Source organism: Cydia pomonella, chromosome 6 (genome assembly GCF_033807575.1).
Source record: "Cydia pomonella isolate Wapato2018A chromosome 6, ilCydPomo1, whole genome shotgun sequence".
NCBI classification, from domain to species: Eukaryota; Metazoa; Arthropoda; class Insecta; order Lepidoptera; family Tortricidae; genus Cydia; species Cydia pomonella.
Genome location: NC_084708.1, coordinates 23,922,104 through 23,948,741, shown reverse-complemented (window position 1 = coordinate 23,948,741; position 26,638 = coordinate 23,922,104). Strand labels below are relative to the sequence as shown.

At 36.4% G+C, this 26,638-nt stretch overlaps 2 protein-coding genes and 1 long non-coding RNA gene across 5 annotated transcripts in view; 1 reads left to right on the top strand and 2 right to left on the bottom strand.

Moving 5' to 3' along the window:
* Window positions 1–4,501, bottom strand: part of LOC133519337 (protein eiger-like) — a 142,412-nt gene extending 137,911 nt beyond the window's left edge. The window contains exon 1 of the mRNA XM_061853373.1: window positions 4,084–4,501. Coding sequence (XP_061709357.1) covers window positions 4,084–4,398 — 315 coding nt within the window. The 5' untranslated portion in view covers window positions 4,399–4,501. The remainder of the gene's footprint in view (window positions 1–4,083) is intronic.
* LOC133519349 (proteasome inhibitor PI31 subunit) overlaps window positions 1–26,638 on the top strand; it is a 495,710-nt gene that overhangs the window by 301,879 nt on the left and 167,193 nt on the right. The window lies entirely within an intron of this gene.
* LOC133519330 (uncharacterized) lies at window positions 8,754–9,934 on the bottom strand. The gene is made up of 2 exons (XR_009799617.1): window positions 9,330–9,934; window positions 8,754–8,917 (listed from the first exon to the last, which is right to left on the bottom strand). It is a non-coding gene; the product is annotated as an uncharacterized LOC133519330 (long non-coding RNA).

Genomic DNA, 26,638 nt, shown 5'->3' with positions numbered 1-26,638 from the left:
TGTTTATTCTGGGTTTGAGTATAGAATATAAATGTCAATTTTTTTCATGATGTCAATCGATTGTGCTTTTGTTAGCACCAATTTAATGTCAATATTTGACTTATTGAATTAAAACAATAGGATGTCAGACATGAGAGGTAAACGCGTAACCTATTGTACACTACATGTCAAATGCAGGCACTACTTTTACCCTCCGTACTCCCATACTAGGGTTGTCAACCGTACTATACCTAATAGGGGTCACAGGTAGGGCTGCCATCCGTCCGGGTTTTCCCGGATTTGTCCTAGTTTTGAGGCCGTCCGGGGGGGGTGTCAAGAAGTGTCCGGGGAAAACCCGGACACTTTTCATGTAAGGAAGCAGATTAAAACTACATGTAAAATTACAGGTCTTGTTTTTTAAAAATATTATTTTCGGACTCGTCCGGGGAAAAAATGCGATTAACGTTAAAGTCCAGGTTTTTTTAAATCTTTGTCCGGGTTTGGCGAAATTCGAGATGGCAGCCCTAGTCACAGGTAAACTGAAAGAACATGTCTAGTCAGTTTTTTCGGAAAATGAGATTTTCACCACAAAATTTAGAGCTTTTAACGAACTATCACTTATGTAGTTTACTGGCATTGTAAGTAAATATTAATTTACTTTACATCATTGGGCATTTTTCTCTGTGACTCTAATTACGTCTTAATTAGAATAAAAGAGAAAGATCCCCGCAATTTGCGAAGTTCGATTTCCGCGGCAGGCCCCCTGTGCGCGCCGCCACAATAAATAAAACTGCCGTCATATCTAATTGACATTGACATTGGTTGAAAGATGAAAATTGTAGGTTATTTTGTTCATAAACGAGCAATCGGGTACTTAAAATAGCTAAGGGAGTTGCAAAAAAACGTTAGTTAGGTTAGTAAGTTAGTTAAAAACTTAGTTAAGAATTAGCTTTAAGTTTCTTGGTTGGGGACTGAAAATCATCGGTCTCGCTGAGTCTCATCCATTTTACTATTACTGCACAAATATTTGTAAATTGTACCTGTTTTTTTATTGTGTTGGTAAATAAATATATTTTTTATAAGGCTATTGTTTTTTTTTTCTTATTTATAATGCACTTGCTGTTTTCTCTATAATACTAGCGGACATGGATGCAAAATTATACTTTTATACAAATATGAAATTTTGAAAGTAAGCAATCTTGAAAACCGGGCCTTATTTGGTGCACGTACCTTATATACAGATTAAAGTACAAATAAGTTTGAGAGTACCTATTGACGTATATCCGTCCGGTATTTTCATGTAATCTTTGGCCTCCGAGTATTTGGCAGCTTGCAAACTTGGTGTTTGTAAACAGCTCCTAATTTCGTATATTTTACTGTCGTGTGGGCGCCAAACGGGACTTTATAATTTACTCAAGATATTTCAAGAACATACGTAGCTTTGTGTTTTGTAGTTCTGTTCTATAAGGTATTAAAATACATAAGTACAGTCAAGTGCAAAAATATATATCGAAAGAATCGTCTCATAAATATGGTACTACGCTCTTATTACACTGGATTAAGATGCTATGGGACATTTTTGAGTAAGATGTGTACACCCATATTTTTGCACGGGACAGATGGGAATAGGCGCTACATACAAATCATGCCCATCTGTGCCTGCCTCTTGTATGGCGGTGGTCACGTGGGGCAGGCACAGATGGGAATACACCAACGGGATTATTATTAGCATAAGTTTTATTTGGAATATACATATATTTTTAAGTAGAAAAGATCCGGTAGTCGTGCGTTTCTCGAGAACGTTCTCAATTTACTATGGGAAATATTCTCGAGCGTGAACATTTCCCATACAAAAGGGAGAACGTTCTCGACAACTGATGGGTCAGTAAAAGGGATATAATTATACCCGCGTACGTCGTCATTAATATATTTTTTTATGCAGTTGCTCAAAAAGTGCTACTTTACGTAGCTGTTTAGCGTGCGGAAAGTTGGATTTCGCGAACTAGTGCTTTTTACTTTTCCACTTGTGCCAATTCATGACTACTTATTGATGAGTGTTAATGTTAGTTTGCTTTAAAAGTTGTAATCAACATAAAAACCTACTGTTAATGTAAAAATAATAAATATAAGCATATTTCATATTTTATTACTTAACTCTTCATCATTGTAACAGGTTTATTTTTTAATATTGAATATTGAAAACCGTTCTTTAAAGTTATCTGAATGGAACGGAATAGCTGCCGAGACGCCTGTCAAAGCAGAGGCGTTTTTTCTTACTGAAGAATGTTTTAACTGTTTTAAGAAGGCAACATTCGATATTGTTTTCATACAATTTAAATATACGATACACAAATAATCGTAAATAACGATACTTAATAATAGTATAATATTTTATATTTACAATTGTTTCTGTGTTATGTTCTATGCATAAAAAAGTACTTGTTGTTTTTCTTATTTTTTCGCAACTGTATTAAAGAACGTCGTTCGATACACGTGCGGAAATGTCATTCCGCCGCACAGCATCGAAATGTACTATTGTATCAGTCATCTTATAGAATAAAATAATGCTTGATGGTAAGCAATTTTGAACGTAAAGCAATTACTTTGTTAAGGTTATACCTACTGAGCCACTTTTACTATGGGACCATCCCTGAATTCGCGAAAAAAAATTTGGGTGTTTCATTTATTTTGCTGGTCTGATATTGAAATTGCCTTGGGAGAGTCAATTTTTTCTCGCGATTTCGGGGTTGGGTCCATAGTATAAGTTGCGCAGTATGACCTAAACGTTTACGGGTTGGAGTGATTGCTTTACGTTCAGAGCCCCTAGTGTAAATTTATTCGACAGCGAAACGTGACGTACGCGTTTGCGTTAAGTCTCATTTTTTATGGGATTTTGAGTTTCGAAAACGTCCCGCTTGGCGCGCTGTTTCTAAATCCCTTACAAAATGAGACTTAACGCAAATGCGAACGTCAAGTCAAGCTTTCGAATAAATTTACACTAGGGGTACAGATACATACTGGATATTCCGTATTATAGGGATGCATTGGAGGGAAATAATTAATCATTTTGCGACTACTTAAAAACATGCGTAAACCACATGTCAATGTAGACGTAGTTTCATAGTCATAACAATTATTATTTGCATTATACAAACTGCATTTGTAAACAGTGGACACGGGTACAGATTAGATATATACATAATAATGCCATTAAGGCCAAAGGTCATAGGAACGACTATTAATACAGGCTATAATAAATAAAATACCTAATGTAATAAGTTTCTCTATTACTTATTACATTAGGTATTTTATTTTATACATTCAGCCTGAATCGAAGAATGAGCTAGGATAACGATATGTTCTGGTTTAGATAAGTTCTCATTTAGATATCGGTTACATGTCATATAATTGCATGACAGAAGCAGCTCGATTCTGGCAACCAATGTCACTATAACGTTAGAAATATCGTAGGTAGATCTTACTGGGATCCTGAACTATCAGAAATACAGGAACAAATAAGACCTTATTTATATTTATGATTAATTCGTCTTAAATTTCTGTAGATGGGTCATTCTACTTTATAGTGCAGGTTGCGACTACAAAGAATCTTAAAATTTAAATATTCCTAATGCGTTTTAACTTACTCTAGCTACTAAAACATGATAAGCACAGAATGGGCCTTAATATTTGACCCTTGACTTTTTTTATACAATTTATAGCCTGGAGTATGCAAACATACGACTATGTTACCGTCTGCCCTTTTACTTATAATGACAACTTTGTTACTTATAAAAAAATATATAAGCGGCACTAAAATGTGCTTTATATTGATATACAATTAAAAAAATACATGTCTTACAAATATGAAAGTCAAATAGTTAGTTCTGAGGACAAAAAACCTGCAGTAAAAAGTTTTTTTTTTTTCATAAATTATACAGGTGTTTAGGGTAAGCAAAATTTTTCCTGTGTTGGTGTTCGGCAAAACCGCTTTTTCTTAATTAACAGATTTTTGGACGAAAATTTCAAGTACTAGTAAGTAGAATAACTCAGGTACCTAATTATTATTATTATGTATTTGTTTTAATTTAACAAAATCAAACTTACCGTATCATCATCCAGCGTCTTAAAATCATTCAAATCTCTGTTCGCCTTCTGATTAAGACTTTTGATGTTCGCCGTCACAGCTATCATGTTGACAGTCAGCTGATCGACCTCACTCCTCAGTCTCGATATCTGCATCTCCCTCACCACCGTCAAAACAGCAAGAGACAGCGCAAGCGCACCCACAGCCACCACCAAAGCTATCATGCATCCTTGCTTCTTCTTCGGCCGGTATTCTATTTCACCCGTCACTAAATTTTTCGACATGTCCGACTCTTTCTTGCTTAAAACTTCTTGGGTATACATGGCTGGTAACATGAATATTTAAAAAAACACAAACACAGCACAGATCACACTGACATCGCGGAGACGCGCGTGCGCGCTGACAGACGGGCGCGGAATGGCGATTTGGCGAAGCGCGCGCGCATGGCTTGAGATGATATTTGTTTTGTTTGAGGAAAGAGGTAGAGAACTAGAGACGTGAGAATAGTATGGTTGACAGGTCGTATTGAATTAATATAATAGAATATATCAGTGGGTTGAATTTTGGATTAGTTTCCCTTAAGAAATGTTTCACCCTTTGAACCCTATAGTGTACGCCGCGTCATCGTGAACCTTCTCTCAATGGACGAAGGTTGATATTGGGATGTAGCCACGCGTGTCAGTTGACGTCTTTGGTGGTCACAGAGTTTAAAGATATTTTAGCAGCTGGAATGTAATTATTTGATCCAAAAAAGGACGAATACCAAGTATGATGTTTACTTTATCATGCACTACACTATAAGTAGGTAGGTGGGTTAAAATACTTTTTTAATGCCTAAAAACTAGTCCCTTTTCAAATTGTAATAAATTGCTAACGCAAATATTTCACGTAACTTATGAGAAATATTACACTTTTTTCAAAATTACTTTACCTTGAATTTATTTACTTTAAATTTATTAACTTATAATATAATACATAACATTAAATAAAATTCTTTTGTTTTCCTTAATTCAATTAATTTACTGTAGGTCACTCTGTTATTATTACCACTGCGTGTACCATTACTTAATACCTATTTCTTTAAAAGGAATATTTAGACACCAAGAGTTTCTTGTTGTTTACCACTAACCAATGCTCTTCCGGCATTTTTTTAAATAGCGGCATAAATAGTATGGTTATCGTGAAAACTTCGCTGCAGCGATGATACGAGTAGACTATTATAAAATAGTACATTACGATACAAGTGCGAAAAATAGGAAATTCGAGGGAGTGTTTTAAATCGACACGAGTTGCGAATTACCTATTCGCACATGTATCGTACAACGTTTTACAGTACATTTTGCCCTTTAAATGTTCGACACAGTAACGTAATTTTCGCACTAGTGCTATAAAGTAGCCCCATATGTACTGTAAAACATTATAATTATTCTGTATGAATAAAAACAGTAATAAAATGTTATCCTTTATTAACTAGTTTGCAATGCCGCCAGCCTACTAGGCACCTTGCCACAAGGTACCGAGCTGGAGCCAATTTTTTATTGATAACTTTAGTTGTAGTTTTAGCTTTTAATCTTTTTCCTTTTTAGCTTTATGTAGTTTTGTTTAAGGTATATTTTAATGTAGTTTTTATTTTTTATTTTTCAATAATAAAATATAATTTTGTTATGAGGTAAAGGAGACCTGTAAATAAGTACTAGTTTGTCTCTCGAAACAAAATTTGTACTCATATTTATTAGGCGTTATAAAGTAATATTTAGGCCAAGGTACCTATTTTTTAGGGTTCCGTAGTCAACTAGGAACCCTTATAGTTTCGCCATGTCCGTCCGTCTGTCTGTCTGTCTGTCCGAGGCTTTGCTCCGTGGTCGTTAGTGCTAGAAAGCTGAAATTTGGCATGGCAAAATCAATAAAGCCGACAAAGTCGTACAATAAAATCTAATTTTTTTTTTTTTAGGTTACCTACCCTACACGGAAAGTGGGGGTGAATTTTTTTTGCTTCAACCCTACAGTGTGTGATATCGTTGGAAAGGTCTTTCAAAACTAATAAGGGTCTTCAACAAACATTTCTTGATTAAGTGAATATATTCGGAGATAATTGCTCCGAAAGAAAAAAACATGTGTCCCCCCCCCCCCTCTAACTTTTGAACCATAGGTCCAAAATAATGAAAAAAAATCTTGGAAGTAGAGCTTAAGAAAGACATTAAATGAAAACTATAGCGGATATGATCAGTTAACCTGTTTTTGAGTTATCGCATAAAGTTTCCCCTTCATAGTAAAAAGACGTACATCCACAGTTCATCCCTTGGTTAACAATCTACCATACTTTAAGCTCCAGTTTAGTTTATTGTGACGGAAGAGTAACTACGGAACCCTACTTTGAGCATAAAGTTACGCCAATCATTTTATTATAATATCAACAACATGTTTCAAAGATCATAAAAATCTCTAAATAGCTCTTATCATTAGCTTCTTCGTGTACCTAGTAAAACAAGAATCTGTCCATCACATATGATAAAACGTTACGAGTAGGTACTTTGCTCCTTTGACGCCAGCATAAATGTATTATTAGCCAGTTTCTACTTACTTTGTAAACTGCTGCAAATCTGTATTAGATGTTTCATTATTGATTTGGAAACAAACCAATGATGATTTATATTTCTTTGTAGTATTACATGTAACATGTATTATTATTGGTGCAATAATAGTAATTTGTTTTACAAGGGGGAAGTTGTTGTTTAACCGCTCGTGCTAATATTGATACCCGAGCAATCGAAGTCAAGATTCCACTTCTCGAACCACTCGCTACGCTCGTGGTTCAATTTTGGAATCTTGACCGTTGCGAGGGTTTCAAAGCGAGAGGGTTGAACAAACTTTGCCTCCGAGTGAAACACAATCTGTTTCACCACACCAACGCGAGGAAAATAATAACTATGAAATGCCAAAAAAAAAAAAAACCAAATCAAATCCAAATGAACGTAATTAAATATTTATCATCCAAAATCATCATTTAAAAGTCAATTCCACGTGCTAACACAAGGAAACGACTCAAAATTTGCATTTGATTACTTTGCCCCACATGTGGATAAAACGCAACTTTCTCATTAGTTTTTGAACAATCAAGAGGGCCTTTACCAGTTGGTGTGGTGAAAAGAATTTTTCACTACACCAACGCGGGAAAAATACTTGTTGGGCAAATTACTGCTCCCTTTTATATCGAATTTGTGCTTTACCTTGAACAACTACTCAAATGTACCTACATACTTATCTTTCAACCAACCCAAACAAAACCAAACTCTAATAGTTTTCAAAATAATTGTAGAGACAATTCGCATTCAAAAGTATGTTCCACAGACTCATTTTTATAGAGACAGAGCTGGGGCCTTATTCGACATGCACAACTGTCAAATTTCGCGTCCACATCAAATCAACACTTGATTCTATCGCATGTTGATTGTATCAAGTGTTGATTCTATCAACTGTGGATATTATCATTTGGAACAATCAAAACTCATTCATAGAAAAAATAATCAAACTAAAATCAACTTTGTTCATTACTACTATACAGTTTGTAATGGCTCTGAACTCGAAGTGGATCGGTTTGATTTGATTGTCACCTGACTGTGGATTGCTAATGTCAAATTTTGACAAGTGTTGATTTTATTGCTAGAATTTTTTGTCCATGGGCTTGGGCACCATCTTGGATTTTTTGACGTACGACAGGGAATACCCTTCCTTTCATACAATATATGGCATAGAGTAAGGCGTCTTTTTTTTTTAAACATAACTTTACAAGAATCAGCGACATCTTGTATCCGATAGGATAAGTAATGCGCTATGAATAATGCGGCGGCGAGTAGTGAAACTATACCTGACAATGTCAATCAATTAAAAAGTGACCACACGGTTGATGGTCGATAAAGGCGATTATTAATTGAATTTTAACGACAATAAAGCACTATTGACATGCGATCTTTTTGTTGAACCCACACCTACACGTCGAATAATGCTCGCTCCACATATTCTCCTAGAAACGCTCAAAATTCTAAAAAAATTCAAGCAATTTACTCCGCACCCAGTTGCTTCTAAACCACGTTCACGATCCAAGTTGTAAGTATACCTTAACACATCTTTCAGGCATATGATTTAAAGTCCGTTTTTTAAAAATTACGAGATGGTTCATGAATCCTTTATTATTTTTCAAAAAATTACGCTATTACATTACTTATAAAAAAGATATAATATAACTGTTAGTAACTCGGTCACTTGGTCTATCACCAACTATTTGAATGCTCTTTGTATGTATACGCAACCCCATTGTACAGTCGCCATCACCATTAAGTTACTGTATGGTCTATATTACACGTTTGGCGGGTAGTGAAATTTGTTTAGGTATCCTCCTTGTGACTAGTTAGAACAGTTTGACGGGATGACGAATAGGAACAGATTTGCAGTTTGACCAATAGCTACAAAATTACGATGTGTCCTAATAGAACTAAATCTACTTATGACGGGTTGAAACAAATAATACTGCTTTTGGCGGTGTGACCGGTTAGAACAAAATTTTGGTGTGATGAGTTGATGCCTAAATCGACCTAAGTACTTATTGTTTATATAAACCTACAAAAAGACGATTCCTATGTACAGGAGATTAAATACATATTATGTTATTCAACTACGAATTAAAAAATATATATTTCTGTTTACACATTTTTCTAACGTTTTTCTTTAATAAAATAAAACATTAAAGTTTTCTGTGACTATATTTCATTTTCTTGAGTGTAGATTATTAGTTTCAGTTTCCAGTTGGTACCAGGAACTAGGTACACCTCTTCAAAAACTTTGCTGGTGGTTCGACATCTGTAAGTTTATATATAAAATATCATAAAAACACTTAAGATAAAAACTTATAAATAAATTCTGGTCGGTCGGTGATGTGTCCAGAAGGCTGCTGCCCCTCTGGATAACAATGCTGATCCGCCGATTGAAATATAGGCCAGGCCTCTGGTCACCAGAAACCTTTAAAAGGCGTTTTGACATTTCCTCATAGACCCACGCTAGGACCCCAGGGTTTCAACTTCAACCCCAAGCGCCACAAATATGTAGCTAAGGTTTTAAATTCTAGACTATGAACATGAAATATTGTTCTCTAGTTAGGGAATTAGAAAAAAATAGTAATAGGAGACGGCCGTGGTCGTGGTAGGTAGGTACATCATGCGTGGGCCAGGCAAGCCCTGAAATTATGCACCAATTTTACTATAACTTTGTTCACCTATTGACTGTTTCCAAGATAATCGTTTTTAATATGTAGTCCGTATAATCGGGCAGTATAATTTGCCTCATATTTTTAACACAAAATAATTATCGGTACATATATATGTACCTATTTTGCAATATTTTCTTGTTTGCATCATTTAGTTACTTGTTTACTCCGATTGACGTGTTTATCATTTTCGTTACTATGACAGCGCAATACTTTAAATATTGTAACGTGAAGGTTGAGTCCGGTGCCAAAATAACTCACACTAATTTAAGACCCACCTTACAGTTTACATAGCGGCATTGTCCTACGATGCTTTAAATGAATACGGTAAACATTTAAATACTACTACTAGGCGTTTATTGCGCGTACTCAGTCGAAAAAGTTTGAAACCGATTTTGACGAAGAGTGCATGCGTATTGCATATTCGAGCGATAGAGAGGCAAATAAAGACAGGATATAGTTGCCTTTTCTCAATACAAATTTGAATACTCAAGCCGTAGCCATTTTGGTGGTTATACTGCTTTGTATATGTGCGTAAAAATGTGTATGTGTGGATTTTTAGGGATGTGGACGGGTCGATTTTGATCATATTATATATCGATAAGTGCTACACAGCGAAACTTCGATATATTCACAAGAAATAAACATCACAGATGGATAATAAATATTTTATAATATAATAATATAACTAATTTCTTGCAGAAAACATGTTTTAGTAGTTATTTATGTATCGTAATTAAAATATCCTGGTCCTTATTTTACTTTTTAGCTTCTCTATGTGCAATCGGTATGTCAGGCTTCTGTCCAGTGTAACACCGAGATACTTTGGGGAATAGTTATGTTGTAAGGCAGTCTTATGTGCCAGCTTATTGGACAGGTGGAAACAGCAAACTTCGGTCTTAGAAGGATTTGGGCACAGGCGCCAACGGGTGAAAAAGTCGGCGGCAGAGGTCATATAGATATAGCTACATGATAAAAGTCGGACGCCTGTTTTTCTGCCAATGCCTATTAATAAATCTGTTAAGACCTTTTTTCTTGATAACACCTAAAATAATAAGTTTATAATTAATCTCAATGTCTCCAGTTTGCTGTTTATTCAAACAGAAAAATCCAAATTTCTCAGTCATTATACGACCGCTGTCTTATATTATACGCCATTAAAAATTCAACATTAATAACAATTAATTAGGCATATCGTCCAATTTATAGTATGGCACAGGTATTAGTTCTTACAAAGTTGACCTTAATTTACAAATTTATAAGGAGTTGATGTAAAAGTGAATTGGAAGAAGTTGATAAGCAGACGCAACCAGCTAGTCGCCGAAGCTCCGCTTCCCTCGGATGAGCCAATTAAGCCTGCACCTAACAGGCTCTGGCTCATAAGGGGCTTTGAGCTTGCTGTTGCGTCAATTTTCATATTAACAAAAAAAGCTAGTCTAACAACACAATTAATGATTATTATGCCGCATTCTTCACTATCTCTCCCTGTCTCACTGCCATCTGACCTTCTAACCCAGAGGGGAAAATATACCTTATTGGGGCTTACTTCTTCCTCGTGATATTTTATTTAACCGAAAAGTAATTGGTAAAAGTTAAATGATATTTTGCATACAAGTTACAATATGTTCATTGTTAAGAGCCGGGGTTAGGACCCACGACCATTGGTTTTAAAATCAAACTTTATATATAATTTGTATTTTTATAATAAATCAGTTTTCTTTTTGACATTTATTAATGTCATGGTTCTTGCGGTTTATTTTTATAACGCCAAGATCGGAATTTGGCAGCTAACTCCATCTTGCGTCGAGTAGAAGAATCAAAATCGTACAGAAAAAACTACTCTCTGCCTTAGGATCCCCTTTCAAATGTCATAAATCCAAACATGGCAGCCATACCCATCGACAAAAAAGTCTACCGTTGATCTAATTTCATTTGACAGTTAACTAATACGTATTCGACACGCTTATATTTGACAACTAGAATCCTGACTAGAGCTGGGACTGCGTACCAAAAGTACGTCACTGTTACTCGTACCAAAAGTACGTCTAAAATGCCACTTTTACGAGTATGACCCCCAATTGGCAGTTTTCGTATTTGCCGGTCTTAGGCGTCTTACAAATAAGGATTATATATGCAAATATCGACTTATTATTTCGGTAGGGGTCGGAAATATTATGACGTTTTGAGTGAAGGCTATGAATCCATTGACATATTTTTATTATATATTATTACACTATTTTTAGATACAACAGACGCCCAGACGACCGTCTGTTAACAAAATTTTGTTTTGCTTAAAGTAACGGTAAGAATGGAGGTACGAGGTGATGAAAGTTTCATATTTGTTTTATTTCAGAAATCAAAGTTCGTACTTTTAAATACTCGACAAGCTAAAAGTAGTCTATTACAAAAAACCTGTTCCAAAAACTATTCCGGTACAACGCCCCGCCTCTAGTGTGGATATTGTTCACTGACAGGTGTTGATGATAGCAATTCGACAAGTCACAATATTTCCCACATCAAATGGAAATCAACACGAAACGTCACTTTTAGCATGTCGAATAAGGGCAGATGAGTTTCAGACAGCGAGGCAGAATCTCCATCTTTGACATATGTGTTGTAAAGCTACATATAATATTTATTAAAAACCGAACTCTTACAAATCTGGACTTACTTGGGCATTCTCCGTCAAACCATTAAACAAAGATGTCCCAAAATGTCCATTCCATTACGTCACGTTTGTGTGTTTTTCACTTTTATGAGCATGACGTACTGGAAATGGAAACTACAATTTCCATACAAATATTTGGGACATTGTTTTAGCTACTACAGAATACGCTAGTGATTCTGAGTTGAAAGAACCAAAACACACCAGGATCTGTGAGAATTAGGTCTTCAATTTTTTTTTTTAGAAAAAGCATTTCGTGCATTTTGTGTATTACCATTATCATACAGCGGGGTACCTAAACATCAACGTAAACAGTAGTAGACCAGTACCTATATTTCACACAAGCCTTCTTGGCTTATACTTAATCAATTTGTGTAAGAATGTCCCTATAATATTTATTTATTTTATTTATTTAGCAGCCACTGCATACAATTGTGAACATCCATGTTAAAGTAAGGGAACGTACCAATACTACGTGACCAGTTTAGAGGGGCGTGGGGGTCTTCCAAATACCACGCGTCAATATACTCTTAAACGCTTTTCCAAGCTTTATTTAGGGCTTTTATACAGCGCTTTGGAAACTCAGGTGGCAACACTGACGCAAATTATTATTGTTTTAACTATCTGTTTGCAAAAAATATATTTAAAGACATATGTTTGAATCCCTACATATAAAACAACCAACCAACAGGCAGGTGCAGCGGCTGAGGCTGCTGCTTGGTTCAAACACGGCAAATACGCCAACCTTGGACCAGTTTATGACTTTATTCCGGTCGCTGTCGGAACGGCTGGGCCATGGTGCGCCGAGGCCAATAAGCTGGTTAGGGAGATTGGACGCCGGTTGAGGGACAGAGGCTGCGACCCCCGGGCTGGATCTTATCTGGTCCAACAAATATCCTTAGCCATTCAGCGTGGCAACGCAGCCGGCACATTTGGAACGTTTGGGCCAGGTAGGGAACAGTTCGGGGCTTAAAAGTTAAGTTTTGACGCGGCTAATAGTTTGTCGGGTATTTTTATTTTATTTCTGTATTCATATATAATTATCTAGTATTAACATTTTTGTTTTTAGTCAGCTTTATTTTAATCTACTGTTTCTGTACAATATTATGTTGTAAATAATTATCAAGAATTTAAAAGTGAATATAATATAAACAACCAATTGGTTTACAGATTGCATCCAACATTGTCCCGCCATCTCCTGTTAAACATTCTGATTCCCACAGAGATGTGACTTATTTAAAATACTTGTATTTAAAATGCAAATACAAAATGCAAAATACCTATTTTGTATTTTGTATTTAAATACCTTTTAAAGAAAACTATTTTGTATTTTATTTCAAATAGTTTTTGGGACCTATTTTCTATTTTCAAAATACAAAATACTTTTTATTAGGTGAAGTAAGCAGGAGTTACAATCTCTTCTGACGTTACAATCCTTGCAACTCTCTCATTCTTTTATGGCGACCGGTCTGGCCTAGTGGGTAGTGACCCTGCCTATGAAGCCGATGGTCCCGGGTTCAAATCCTGGTAAGGGCATTTATTTGTTTGATGAACACAGATATTTATTCCTGAGTCATGGGTGTTTTCTGTTTTTTTTTGTGTGTATTTATTCACTATGAATTTTTTGAAACAGGGTTTAACACAATAAGCCACTATTAAAAAACCTCTAGGGTTTATGTAATAGTTGGCAAGATCGCGCGTACCGATCCGCGTTTGCTTAATACTATTATTACATACTTAGTTATGGTTTCCTGTCGAAGTTGTTATTGTATCTATCGTTTAAATATCGACCTTATGTATATGTACTTAAGTATTTATAAATATTTATCATTGTCTAGTACCCACAACACAAGCCTTAATGAGCTTATTACTGTGGGATTTTGTCAATTTGTGTAATAATGTCCTATAATATTTATTTATTATTTTAACATGGAACTGGTGAATCTGTTTAGTATCGCCGCAAATGACCACAAGCGTAGCGAGAGATTAAAAATGTTGAATCTTAAGCGTTGCAAGGGTTTCAAGGCACGAGAGGTAAACAAACTTTTCTGCCCTGGTAAAACACAAACGAGACGTTTTCACCAACCAACGAGAGGTATATACTAGCTGTAAAACATTACAAATCTAAATTAATGCTTTTAATAATTGACCGTTAAAAACCATCACTTAAAAGTCCATTCAACCGGTAAATATGAGGAGACACAAAATTTGTACTCTAGAGGACTGATATACACACTATTTTTAAAGAATACAGAAAGCCTTTCTAACTTTTAAATTCCGGGTAATACTAAATTTTTAATTCAGACTAGGTATTCACTATCTAAGAGTATCTTTTATCGCAAAGTATTTGTATTTTAAAAAAGCATTTTGAAAATGCCTATTTTGTATTTAGTATTTTAAATACAAATTTGAAAACTATTTTGTATTTTGCATTTGAAATAGCATATCAGGGAAGTATTTGTATTTTGTATTTAAATACTTTTTATAAAGTATTTTTCACATCTATGGATTCCCACTGCAATAGTGTTGCGGGCGTCCATGCATGGCGACGGCAATAGGGTTGTTTCCATCTACAAATCTTAGGGCAAAATTGTATCCCAATAGAGTCTTTTGGATTATAAGACCATGTTAAACTACTTTAAGGGGACCTGTAATGACCATATTTTTGTAAATATTGAATTTAAAATATCTTTTGGCACACGTCACGTGACCAAACTCGAAACGTCATTGAAGATTCTGATGACGTCACAACTCTAGGATTGACACTGTTGACAGTTAGGCGATAAACAACAAATGACAAATGTCAGTTGACAATTCGTATCTTCTACGTGTGTATGTAATTATGTGTCAAACCGTAAACTGTGACGTCACACAATTTCCAAAGAGCGTTTTGGGCGCCAAAGCACCTGTCAAAGTATATTTTGTTAAATTAACATTTTTAAAGCCGTTTTTAGTATAAAAGTTGAATTTTAGGGCAACTTTTAGTTAATATAGAACGTAATACTAGCGTTTCAAAAAATTGGAAACAACCCTATCGTTTACTAAAGTCAGACCAAGATAAGTTGGCAGCCATTTTGATAGCCAAGCTTGTGCAAGTGTTATATATGTAAACGTCATAATTTTATAAAAGTTTGACGTTTAAAATAGCACTTCACTGTCTGGGTTGTCAGAATTGCTGCCAACTTATCTTGGTCTGACTCTATCAGACGATTCGTCTGCGTCTGCGCCTTTCCCCCCTAATCATATAAAATACAGCCGAAAAACATTGGGTACCAATTAAAACCAATACACAATTGGCCAATATATCAGCGTAAAATTTATTTAATCGTATGGCACAACATAATACAGAAGCATATAATAACCAAAAATTTTTAAATGTCAACACAAAGACCAGTCAGCCATTTGACGGCTTCGTCGCACAGGGAGATCAGGTCTTCTGGAGGACCGGCAGTATAGCGCAATATGGGGCAGTCTACAATTATGTGCTGGATAGTCTGGGTTTCAGCACCGCAAGCGCAAGCAGGAGAGTCCACCCATCCACAGCGGTGTTTATATTGAGCGCAGCGTAAAATAAAAAGTAGCCAGTCACGTCTAAAAATATCGATACGAAAAATGTGCCAAAATATGTATATACTACCTTAATATATGGGCAATAAAGTCGTGTATACATATTTTTGGCACTTTTTTCGTATCAATATTTTCAGACGTAACCGTACATTAGCGACATAGCGCCTTATTGACACAGATTGTGCGGGTCATAAATAATGTAAATATTTGACTTCTGTCACAATCGCGGCGCGGCGATAACAGCACATTAAGATAAAATGCGTATGAATGAGACGCTGGCGATTATGAAGCATAAACTATGTAAGTGTATATCTTATACCTTTAAACGAGCAATTGATACCTTGAAACGTGATCTCGGAAAGGCTCTAACGATTTCGCTGAAATTTGGTATATGAGGGTTTTTGGGGGTATACAATCGATCTAGATTAGTCTTATGTTTGGGAAAACGCGTGTTTTCGAGTTTTCATGCGTTTTTCTTACGACGCAGAATATGGTCGCTAATTTCGTGTCGCCGGCCACTGTCCGTCTGGTCCAGCGGGTAAAGACGCGGACTGCTAAACGAGTGTTACGGGCTCGAATCTCGCCCGGTGACTAACTTTTGTTTTTTTTTTATATGTTCAAGTTTATATATAATTTTATAATTTTTATTGTTTTAGACAAGTTTAATTTAGTAAAAAAATGTAGTTAAGATTATCACCACCATATTACAATAAATAGTTATTATAACCGAGCAACGCTCGGTCGCCCAGGTACTGTGTTATTATTTCACAAAAATTTTACTAACCTCCTAAGACCCAGAACCAATAATTTGTTTTTTGAATTTGGAACCCTTAGTTACATAATAAAAGTTCAAAATAGATTTTGGAATATGAACAAAAATTTGTACTCAGGGTCTTAGGAGGATGATTGATATTTTTTACTTGTTTCTACTAAATTTTTCTCCCCGTGTAGGATATGAATGATGTGGATTAGATATGGATCGGATCTGTCAGTATCAAAAGTGACATTTCTTTAACCAAAAACGTCACTTAATCCAGATAGAATTCATATCCTATATTTAAAATTAAAATACACCCGTAAGGTGTGCAATAATGAGTATTTATATTATTGTTTCGAAAATATGACGTTTATTTATAGAGGTACTTTCACGCATTGACCCGGCAATGTCGGTGCACAGTTAGTTGACCGAGCGTTAGCGAAGGTCTCGGTTTCAACTTGGGCAAAAATGCTTTCGTTTGTCCGGAATCCGGATGTTCTCTGCAGGTCGCATTTATTTTTCATTAGAGAAATAAGATCTTTTCGAGCGAGTGTGATGAAAAAAATATTGTGATATCGCTATGATAATGACTCAACGAAGTAGTCAAAAATATTTTTAACGGCTCACTACAAATTCAACCGTTCAATCATTCCACTTACATCCCCTTCATCTTTATCCAATACAAATTAAGATTAAGACATATGCATTTCTAAGTCTTGGCTCGGATAGATAACGTGTAAGTACATCGTATAATCGAGAGTCAACATTGCGCAAGCGCCGACCGGTTCGTTACATTTCTAGTACAGATGCGCCAGACACAGTACTATTACGATGGCCAGCCTTAAGACGTAAGGGAACGAGAACGACCACCCCGAAACCGCCTTTTCATACAAAGTAGTCTCTATTTTCCTCTATTGATTTTAACATTATTGAAAATATTTTCTATTTTATTTTTTCGAAGGTAGAAGAGAAAGAGGTAGACCACGAGCAAGTTACACGCAGCAACTAAACGGAAAAGCAAATGTCGTTACTTACAGGGACCTAAAGAACTTGGCAGAGGATCGTGAAAACTGGCGTCTACTCCATCGACAAGAGCCATGCTCTTAAATTAAGAGAAGAGAGAGATAATATTTTTACACAATTTGATGTGCTTTAATCATTGCGACCGTTTGACTTTTTTAGATTTTTTCAATATTATAAGAGTTAGAAGCATTTAAAAATTTGTATGAAACCTGTTTTCCGCTCCTAACTTTTAAAATAATAAAAAAAAAAAAAATCTAACGGTCGGGCATAGCTATGACTAAAATACATACAATTCTGTAAAAAATATTTTGCATCCAGGGAGGAAAATGAAGACTACGTTTGTATAGAGAATTGATCGTCCCCTTTGCTCTTAAGAGGAAATACCAGCTGAGCCCCTTCTCAGAATTGAGAATTTTAGGTAAATATCTCCGTCGCGCTGATGGGCAGCTCCTTAAACTTAGTGCGATAAGGATAACTAAGGCGAAAAATCTCACAAATCATTTTCTCCTCCAAAACTTAACCAATCGAAACGGAATGAGAAAGAAATTATTTGTGTCTGACGATTCAGATTTTTGCGTTTATTGTTACCAATTTTGTATGCTAGGCGTCTGTTTACGGCACATTTATTAGGCCGTTTTTAGCGATTTTTAAAATAACCTAGTTTTTATATAGGATACTTATCAAAAAAAGCAAAACGTACAGGCACAGGTATTGGTGATATTAAAAACAAAATATTAATATTGAACTCACACAAAAATATATTCATCTAGGCCGAAAATCCAAACAGAAAAATGTCGACAACATTTGTATGAAAAAATTACCACTAATGTTTCCCCGTAAGACGATCAAAATTACATAACGAAAGTTATCGTACTGGCTGCAATACTTACACTACCACACGAGACGCCGCGTCTGCACTCACAATTAGAGCGCTAACATATTAGGCCCAGCCTTTTAATTCAGTCATCATCATCATATTATGATGGTCCCGGGTTCAAATCCTGGTAAGGGCATTTATTTGTGTGATGAGCATGGATATTTGTTCCTGAGTCATGGGTTTTTTCTATGTATTTAAGTATTTATAAATATTTATATATTATATATATCGTTGTCTAAGTACCCTCAACACAAGCCTTATTGAGCTTACTGTGGGACTTAGTCAATTTGTGTAATAATGTCCTATAAATCCTATAATATTTATTTATTTATTTATATCAGCCGAGATGTCAATTTCTGGACAAAGGCCTGCCCCGATGATCTCCGCAACGATACTTTGCGCTGCGCGTGCGACCTGTCATGAATCCTCCCTGTACCCTGAATGACTGACTAAGCCTAACATCAGCACTTTACCTCCCTACCCTCATATCTATAAGTATTCCGAAGACCTGAAGCCAGTCAGTTCCCTACCAACTTCCAAACGCATCGCATTTCAAGTTCCGTATCGTAGCCCTGGCCTTCATGGCCATTCAAAGTCATTATCATTATGTTAAATTCTGGTTAAATTTGTTTAACTGTTTAATAAGTATTAGACAAAAATTTCATTTTTGGTACAAGCTTTTATAGCTAACTGTACTTTTCTTTCCAAAGGCAACTAATACTCATCGAGACACTTCTAAAAACCCCAAACACACTAAGGTTGCGCTGTTTTATCACGGAGTTCCTATGTTCACCTCCTGTCTCCATCAATATTACATTGTCACCCGACTTACATATGTATGCAAATTTTCATCTTTATCGGAAACCGGGAAGTGGGTCAAATTTAATTTGCAAGATTTGATTACAGACCGACAGACAACGGGACAGGTGAAACTAAATAAATAAATGTTATAGGACATTAGTTATTACACAAATTGACTAAGTCCCACAGTAAGCTCAATAAGGCTTGTGTTGAGGGTACTTAGACAACGATATATATAATATATAAATATTTATAAATACTTAAATACATACAAAACACCCATGACTCAGGAACAAATATGCGTACTCATCACACGAATAAATGCCCTTACCAGGATTTGAACCCGGGACCATCAGCTTCGTAGGCAGGGTCCCCATCCACCACCACCCAATCGTCATATACAATTTAAACCGATCGGTATATACTTAAAAAAAATACGCCTCAAGAAATAAAAACCTGACCTCTAGGCCAGACCGGTCGTCAAAAACCTAGCCTATAAGTATTGGGTATAAAAGCTTGTAAAAACCAATTTTTTAAATGGCCTTCGCGTTTATCACAAACTCAGAAATAAATATAAATCCATTCATAATTTTTACGACAAAATTTTAATACCTACAAATAAACGCAACACGTCGAAATGAATCAAATTAGCTTCAATCCTCACTCGCACTCCACATATGGCAAACCCAATTTGTCAGTAAATAAAAACAAAAAAAAACTATACTCATCCCTTTCTTTTGGGTGCTACTGCTAGCGTAAGACAAAGATAGTATTCTCTCAGTCTATATTTGAAATGAAATTTTCTAAAACATAAAGTTATGGTTCTTCGCACGGTTCTGAGACTCCTGAGCTAGGTTTGCAACTTTTCACAGTTTTAGTTCACAGTTGCCGGCCAACTATGTTCCCCTGCGTTTTCTTATCCCCATTAGAATCGGTAATGCTTTTGGCAAAAACCACCGAAGGTGTTTTTCCACCAGTCTATCTGAAAACTTTGAAACTGCCCCTAATGTACTTGTCCATTACTTCCATTAGACTTTGACTAGCTAGCGTAACGAGAATCTCAGTGGCATATATGCAGTTCGTTTAGATGGTATTTTTTTAGTTCTTAGTACTACGTACTGTTCTCGTTTTCCTTAAATGTAACTGCATTTAGTGTTGCTTGTGTCCTGGTCAAGTAATTTTGCGATGTCTAGCAGGAACTTGGGATACTTCGGTTTGGGACACTTTTGGCCGAAAAGTCTTTTCTTCTGAAGACCATTTTGCCAATTCGTTGTCTATTCTGTTTGTGTGTACTTCGTCATCGTATTTTTTTACATTCGTTGTTAGTTCTTTCCTCCTTGTAGTTGTTTTGTATGTGGTACTTTTAGATCTTACTTGAAATCCGATAAATGAAAATGAAGACTTAGTGTTGTTTGGTCGTGATCCTTCAATTGGTTTTGGGGTAGTTAAAGATAGGAATATTAATTGAAGGTTAGTGCTGATAGAGGAACTTTGTATTGGGCGATCAGGAGCATCAGTGACATGAAATACATGATGAGGCCGAGGCGTTAGAGTCTGATACTTTCTGCGCGAGGGGAAATAAAAGCCTCTCTTTGTTTCGGAGCTTTGTGATTGGTTCTGACGCCGTTGTGCCTTGCCAGAAATGCTCTGATGTATTTTCTTTTTAATAGCCCTCAAAATTTGCTTCACAACCCCTGTGTAGTTTATGTTGCTGCGGCGTGTAAATTTATGATCTGAATCGTTATTGAGTTGAGGCAAGTTATTGAAATAACTCTCAATCTCTAACTTCGGTTCTTGAAATTTTAACCTCTTTTTTTTAAATATGCTATCGAAACCTACCAATTTAGACTTAGTTCTGAAACTCCGGTTGAGCCGAACTTTTGATAGCCTATCGTAAAGTCTGGATGGCTTTAAATTTATGGGAATACTACTGCTGAGTTCTTTAGTCGGATTTTTGCTTTCCGGAGCTTCCTTGCTTACGAGTTCCGATTCTATGGTAAAATGATCGTTTCTTGTGACACTGTCAACGGAATCGGGCTCTGAGTTAATGAATGTAGTGGTAGTTTTATATTTTTGCACATTGCAAAACTTGCAGCTAGCTTTATTTCTTATTTTCTCTGTCCTTTTTTTATCGGCAGGCACATCTTTACTATGGCGGGTAAGGTGCATCAACTCGCAGGAAAAGTTATCGCCAAATTTGCACTCAAATTTCTTTGACATTGCTTTTATCACTGGACTTGCCAGAATTCTCACTGATTCCTGTTCATTTTCTGTGCTAGTTTTATTCGCATCTTCTTCGAACAATCCATGTAATAGTGACAATATATGAGCATTTGCAGCATACATAGATAAGAATTTCGATACATCCGGAACCTTAGTAGTATTGGTAGAATTTCCGTCACCATCTTCATATTCTTCATTTTCTTCAACCACTGAAGTACTATGAACACTTTGTAATAATAAAATAATTAACACCCGAAAGTGAATATTCATTTTTAAAATTAATAGCGTCTTTTCTCGAGCACATTGGCTCTAGTAGTGAGATGTAGTAAGACAATCATTACGTGTACACGCCTAAATCAAAACAATGTTATGTCATCATGTAAAACTATTGAGTAGTGATCTGGGTGAAGCAGGGAGAGATATATTGCTATTAATAATAAAAAAAAACATTGATTTCAGACCGATAAGACCCATAAATTTTGTTAGTAACAGTAAAAAAAATAAAGCTGGTTCGGGAGATTGGGCGTCGGCTAAGGAACAGGGGCTGCGACCCCCGGGCTGGCTCTTATCTGGTCCAACAAATATTTTTGACTATTTATTTACCTACCGTGGCAATGCAGCTAGCATAGTTGGGACGTTTGGACCAGGCAGGGACAAGTTCGCGGCTTAATTGTTAGATTAGCTTTTTTTGTTTTTTTTTTGTTGCCTTTTGTTGTGGATACAATTTTTGTGTGTACAAAAATAGTATCCACAACATGCTTCGTCAACTATGACGAAGCCTGCGCCGTGGATTCATATTGTATTTAATTTGGATTATTCGTTTTAATATAAAATAAACAATAAAGTACTCAACTTGGTCCGACTAATATTAATATTGTCCCTGAACCCGTTAACACAGTGATTTCCTGTAAGCTTTAAGGGTCGGCTGTATCTCCACTACTAGAGGTTTAAGAGCCTATAAGGCTGCGGTGGCCTCTTAACACCAGACAGCCACCGGCATGGTATAAAATGTTAAATCTCTTTCGATTTTTGCGATCTCATATTTTATTGCCTTTTTCTCTTCTCATGTCACGCTTAGCACACGTGATCATTCTGTAAGTACTCTTCAAATGTTAACCTTTTCAATGCCAAGAACACCTAAAGTCGTCGTTACTTGTGCCCACAGCGCCAAGGACAACTATAGAAAATAGATATTATGGCGGATTCTGTCAAAGTAAACTTGACACTTTCGAGTAAGGTTTACAATGTTTACATTAGCTCGCTTGCGCCTGTTAGTTTGGCGTATGGCGTTAAAAAGGTTAATTATAATAAAATTATTATTATATTCTTAAAGTTGATATTACTTTCGGTGCGGTTAGTACCCATAATTTTTTTTTATTACTCCCCAACTTCCTCTTCCCATTCAATCAATGATGATAACAAATGAGTCATCGTTATGACATAATTAGTAACACAAATAAATAGCCAAATCTCCCAGGCCCTATTTCATATACAATACTAAGTAGGTGATTACTCCGGTCGATCCTCCGCATATTCAGGCCGAATTCCATAAGAAATGAGGATTTGTGGAGTATCTGCCGACAATCTCCAATCGCCCAAGAAGTAGCGCTGCGGAAATGGAGATGGATCGGACATACCCTTCGAAGAGTAGCTGCGGACAGCGCCAGTATCGCATTTGAGTGCCGGCCTCAAAGCGAAAAGCAAACCTGGACGCGGAGCGTAGAAAACGAGCTGCGAGCCGTAGGACTGAGCTGCAACGAGGGAAGGATCTTGTGGAGTTAAAATATGTAATCCTAGCAAAATATGTGGTCAACTTCTGTAGGTATTCAATCGCCGTTTTTCAACGTCGTATACAAATTCTTCGATGTCATTGGTATTTACTCTTAAATACGACAACCTGATAAGAAAACTCAAACATAATAGAAGAGTTGGGTAATGGGTAAAAAAATATTAGTTTAAATTGGCACGTTAACTGCTTACTAAAAGCTATATCATCGAGCTGATCTGATGACGGACACAGGGAGCCATAGGGGCTCTGTGATAAAACGACGCAACCTAATCATATTTGGGTTTCTTAGAATTGTCTCGCGAAGACTATTAGTTGATGTTGAAAGAAGAATACAGTTAGCGATAAAAGCTTGTATCAAAAATAAAACATTAATCTCGTCTCTCTCGAATCTCTCGTAATTAATAAATATTAACGCCTACAACTTTCCTTATAGCACAAACTACACGGCACACTATCGCTAATTTCGTGTATATAGGGAGCGTGCATGAACTGTAGGAGGCAGCACAGGAGCCGTCAGATTTTTGGCGCGAGGCGTAAATGTGATGTTTATTGTTCCGATGTAGCCCACAAGATGGCAGAACCTACTATGCACAAGAAAACACGTGACGTGTAAATGTACATGTTTATGGTTCCGATTCAGGCCACAAGATGGCAGACCCTCCAACGCGCACGGTCCCTATAGGCATGGACTTTTTTATTATTGTTTATTTATTTATTTATTGAGAAAACCAACAGCGATACAGCGTTTTTATCTTATGCTAATTTACACAATAATAAGGCCAATTACAGGTTTTCCTGTGTAACATGTATTATATACAAACATCAAACGGACTATTGTCTAGTAAATAATATAAGTTAATCCAAGGAAATTACATTGTATGCAGAGATTGTATTAGTGTAATATCATATAAGTAGGCATCTTTCTTTCTTCCTAGCGTTGTCCCGGCATATTGCCACGGCTCAAGGGAGCCTGGGGTCCGCTTTGACAACTAATCCCAAGATTTGGCGTAGGCACTAGTTTTTACGAAAGCGACTGCCATCTGACCTTCCAACCCGGAGGGTGAAACTAGGCCTTGTTGGGAATAGTCCGGTTTCCTCACAATATAAATAGGCATATTTTTTAATATTCTTGCTTACAATTTTTTTTATTGTTTGGACAGCTGAATACGGAGGACAACAACAAATGTGAACATCTATAACTGTACCCTTCTCAAGCAAATAAATGATTTATGACGAAAATGGACACCCCGCGAACTCCTTTCCATATCCCATACACATGGAGTCCCCTTTTTCCTCTGTGGAGATCAAATATTATCTATATTATATATATAAAAAAAATTACACATGTAAATTAACCACAGCTATGCTTCTTCGTTTATTATTATCTGAATTAGGAGCATTTAAAAATGTGTACCTACCCATGGAATCGGTTTTCTGCTACGTTTGAATGGAGAAACGGCGATCCACTAAATCCTCTTACTAGCATAGTAAATATGTCTTACTTAAAGCTTCTTATATAAGTATGAGAAAACAAAAAGCGGCCAAGTGCGAGTCGGACTCGCCCATGAAGGTTTCCGTACCATATATGACGTATTAAAAAAAACTACTTACTAGATCTCGTTCAAACCAATTTTCGGTGGAAGTTTGCATGGTAATATATCATATATTTTTTTAGTTTTATCATTCTGTTATTTTAGAAGTTTCAGGGGGGGGACACATTTTACCACTTCGGAAGTGTCTCTCGCGCAAACTATTCAGGTTAGAAAAAATTTTTGAAGACCTATCCATAGATAACCTACACGTATGGGTTTGATGAAAAAAACATTTTTGAGTTTCAGTTCTAAGTATGGGGAGCCCCCAAAATTTAATGTTTTTTTCTATTTTTGTGTAAAAATCTTAATGCGGTTCATAGAATACGTCTACTTACCAAGTTTGAGCAGTATAAATCTTATAGTTTCGGAAAAAAGTGGCTGTGACATGAACGGACAGACAGACGGATATGACGAATCTATAAAAATTTAATATAATTTTTAGAGTAAGTCGTACTAACACTGTATGGACCAAGGTCTGAAATAAATGTTTTTTTTTATAAGGGTTCCGTTTTTTTTGCCATTTGGCTACGGAACCCTAAAAACCAAACAAGTTCTTAGCTATATTTATATTCCATAAAGGCGCCCACTGATTACCAGTTCGCCCGACGATATCGGCCTGTCAGTTATTCGCAAAAGCTGACAATCGCAAATAACTGACAGCCCGATATCGTCCGGCGAACTGGTAATCGGTGGGCCCCTTTACTTTCGAAGTTCAGGATGAAATAACTTATTAATTCCTAATAAACCTGCCAACCAATAATAGTGACTACATATGAACAGTAAAGGTTTACATTCGGTATAGACTTAGAGCGTTATTGCTACAATGTTGTTGTGCAGGCTGCCGTCTGCATTTCTGCAGGACTATCGACTTCGACCTTCATTTCAGATTTTCGGTTGAACTTCAAAACGAAGTTGTCTCGAGATATTTCTTTTATTCATGCAATATTCAGCATGTTGTTTAAAGTGTAATATTGACAATTTGACAGCTTAGCAGTGAACTAAGTGTGCAACTAATAAGAAATCATCTTGAAAAGTGTTTACCCAATCTTTTGTCAATACACGGTACTCCATCGTATGTAGATATTCGGTTGTTTCCCGCAGAAATGCAGTCGGCAGTACCTAATGAGCATTGCGATAGAAAATATAAATTTTATAATATTAATTGTTTTGAAGACCGGTCTAGCCTAGTGGGTAGTGCCCTGCCTAAATCCGATGGTCCTGGGTTTGAATCCCGCTAAGGGCTTGTACCTATTTGTGTAATGAACAAATGTCAAATGTCAATGTCCGGGATCATTTGAATTTCATGTTTCAATGTTTTACAGTGACGCAGTAACACGTTGCAGGATCAAACAGAATGTGACCTTTAACTTGGAAACAAAATGCGTCCCTTCTCAACCTTTTTGATCCTCCCCCGGACCCGCGAAACCTTTTTAAAACCTCATTTCCATGCCAAAGGGTCAAGTGGCTACTTCCCACGAAAGCTGAGAATAGAAACACATTGTACACTCACGGACTTTAATTGTTGATAAGGGTTGATAGGATAGAATAAGAAAACATCGTGAAACTGAAACCCGATGGGAAAACCTGGTGCCCTGTGTCGTGTGTTGCCCAGCGGACCTCAGGCTACTTTCAGACGGCTCAAGGTGCGTAGCCAACGTGCCAACGAAACGCAACTGTCACTGTCGCACTATGGATGAATGATAGAGAGAGATGACTACGCTATGCTACGGGGCGTTAACGATTGGCATTTTGTCTATGCACTCTGAGGGCCTAGCCAAGATGACAATCATTGACAGAGGAGTGTCCCAAGATTTTTATTTCCTTTCCGTTTCCATTATATGATTGTAATGGGACGAACTTTTTTCCTCCTAAGAGAAATTACTAATAATAATGTGACAGCGGCCGGCAAAACGACCCACTTTATTACTTGCCATAAGGACGAGATTTGCTTGTATACGAATTACCTGACAAGGCGTCCTTATGGCAAGCGATAAAGTGGGACGTTTTGCCGGCCGCGGTCACAT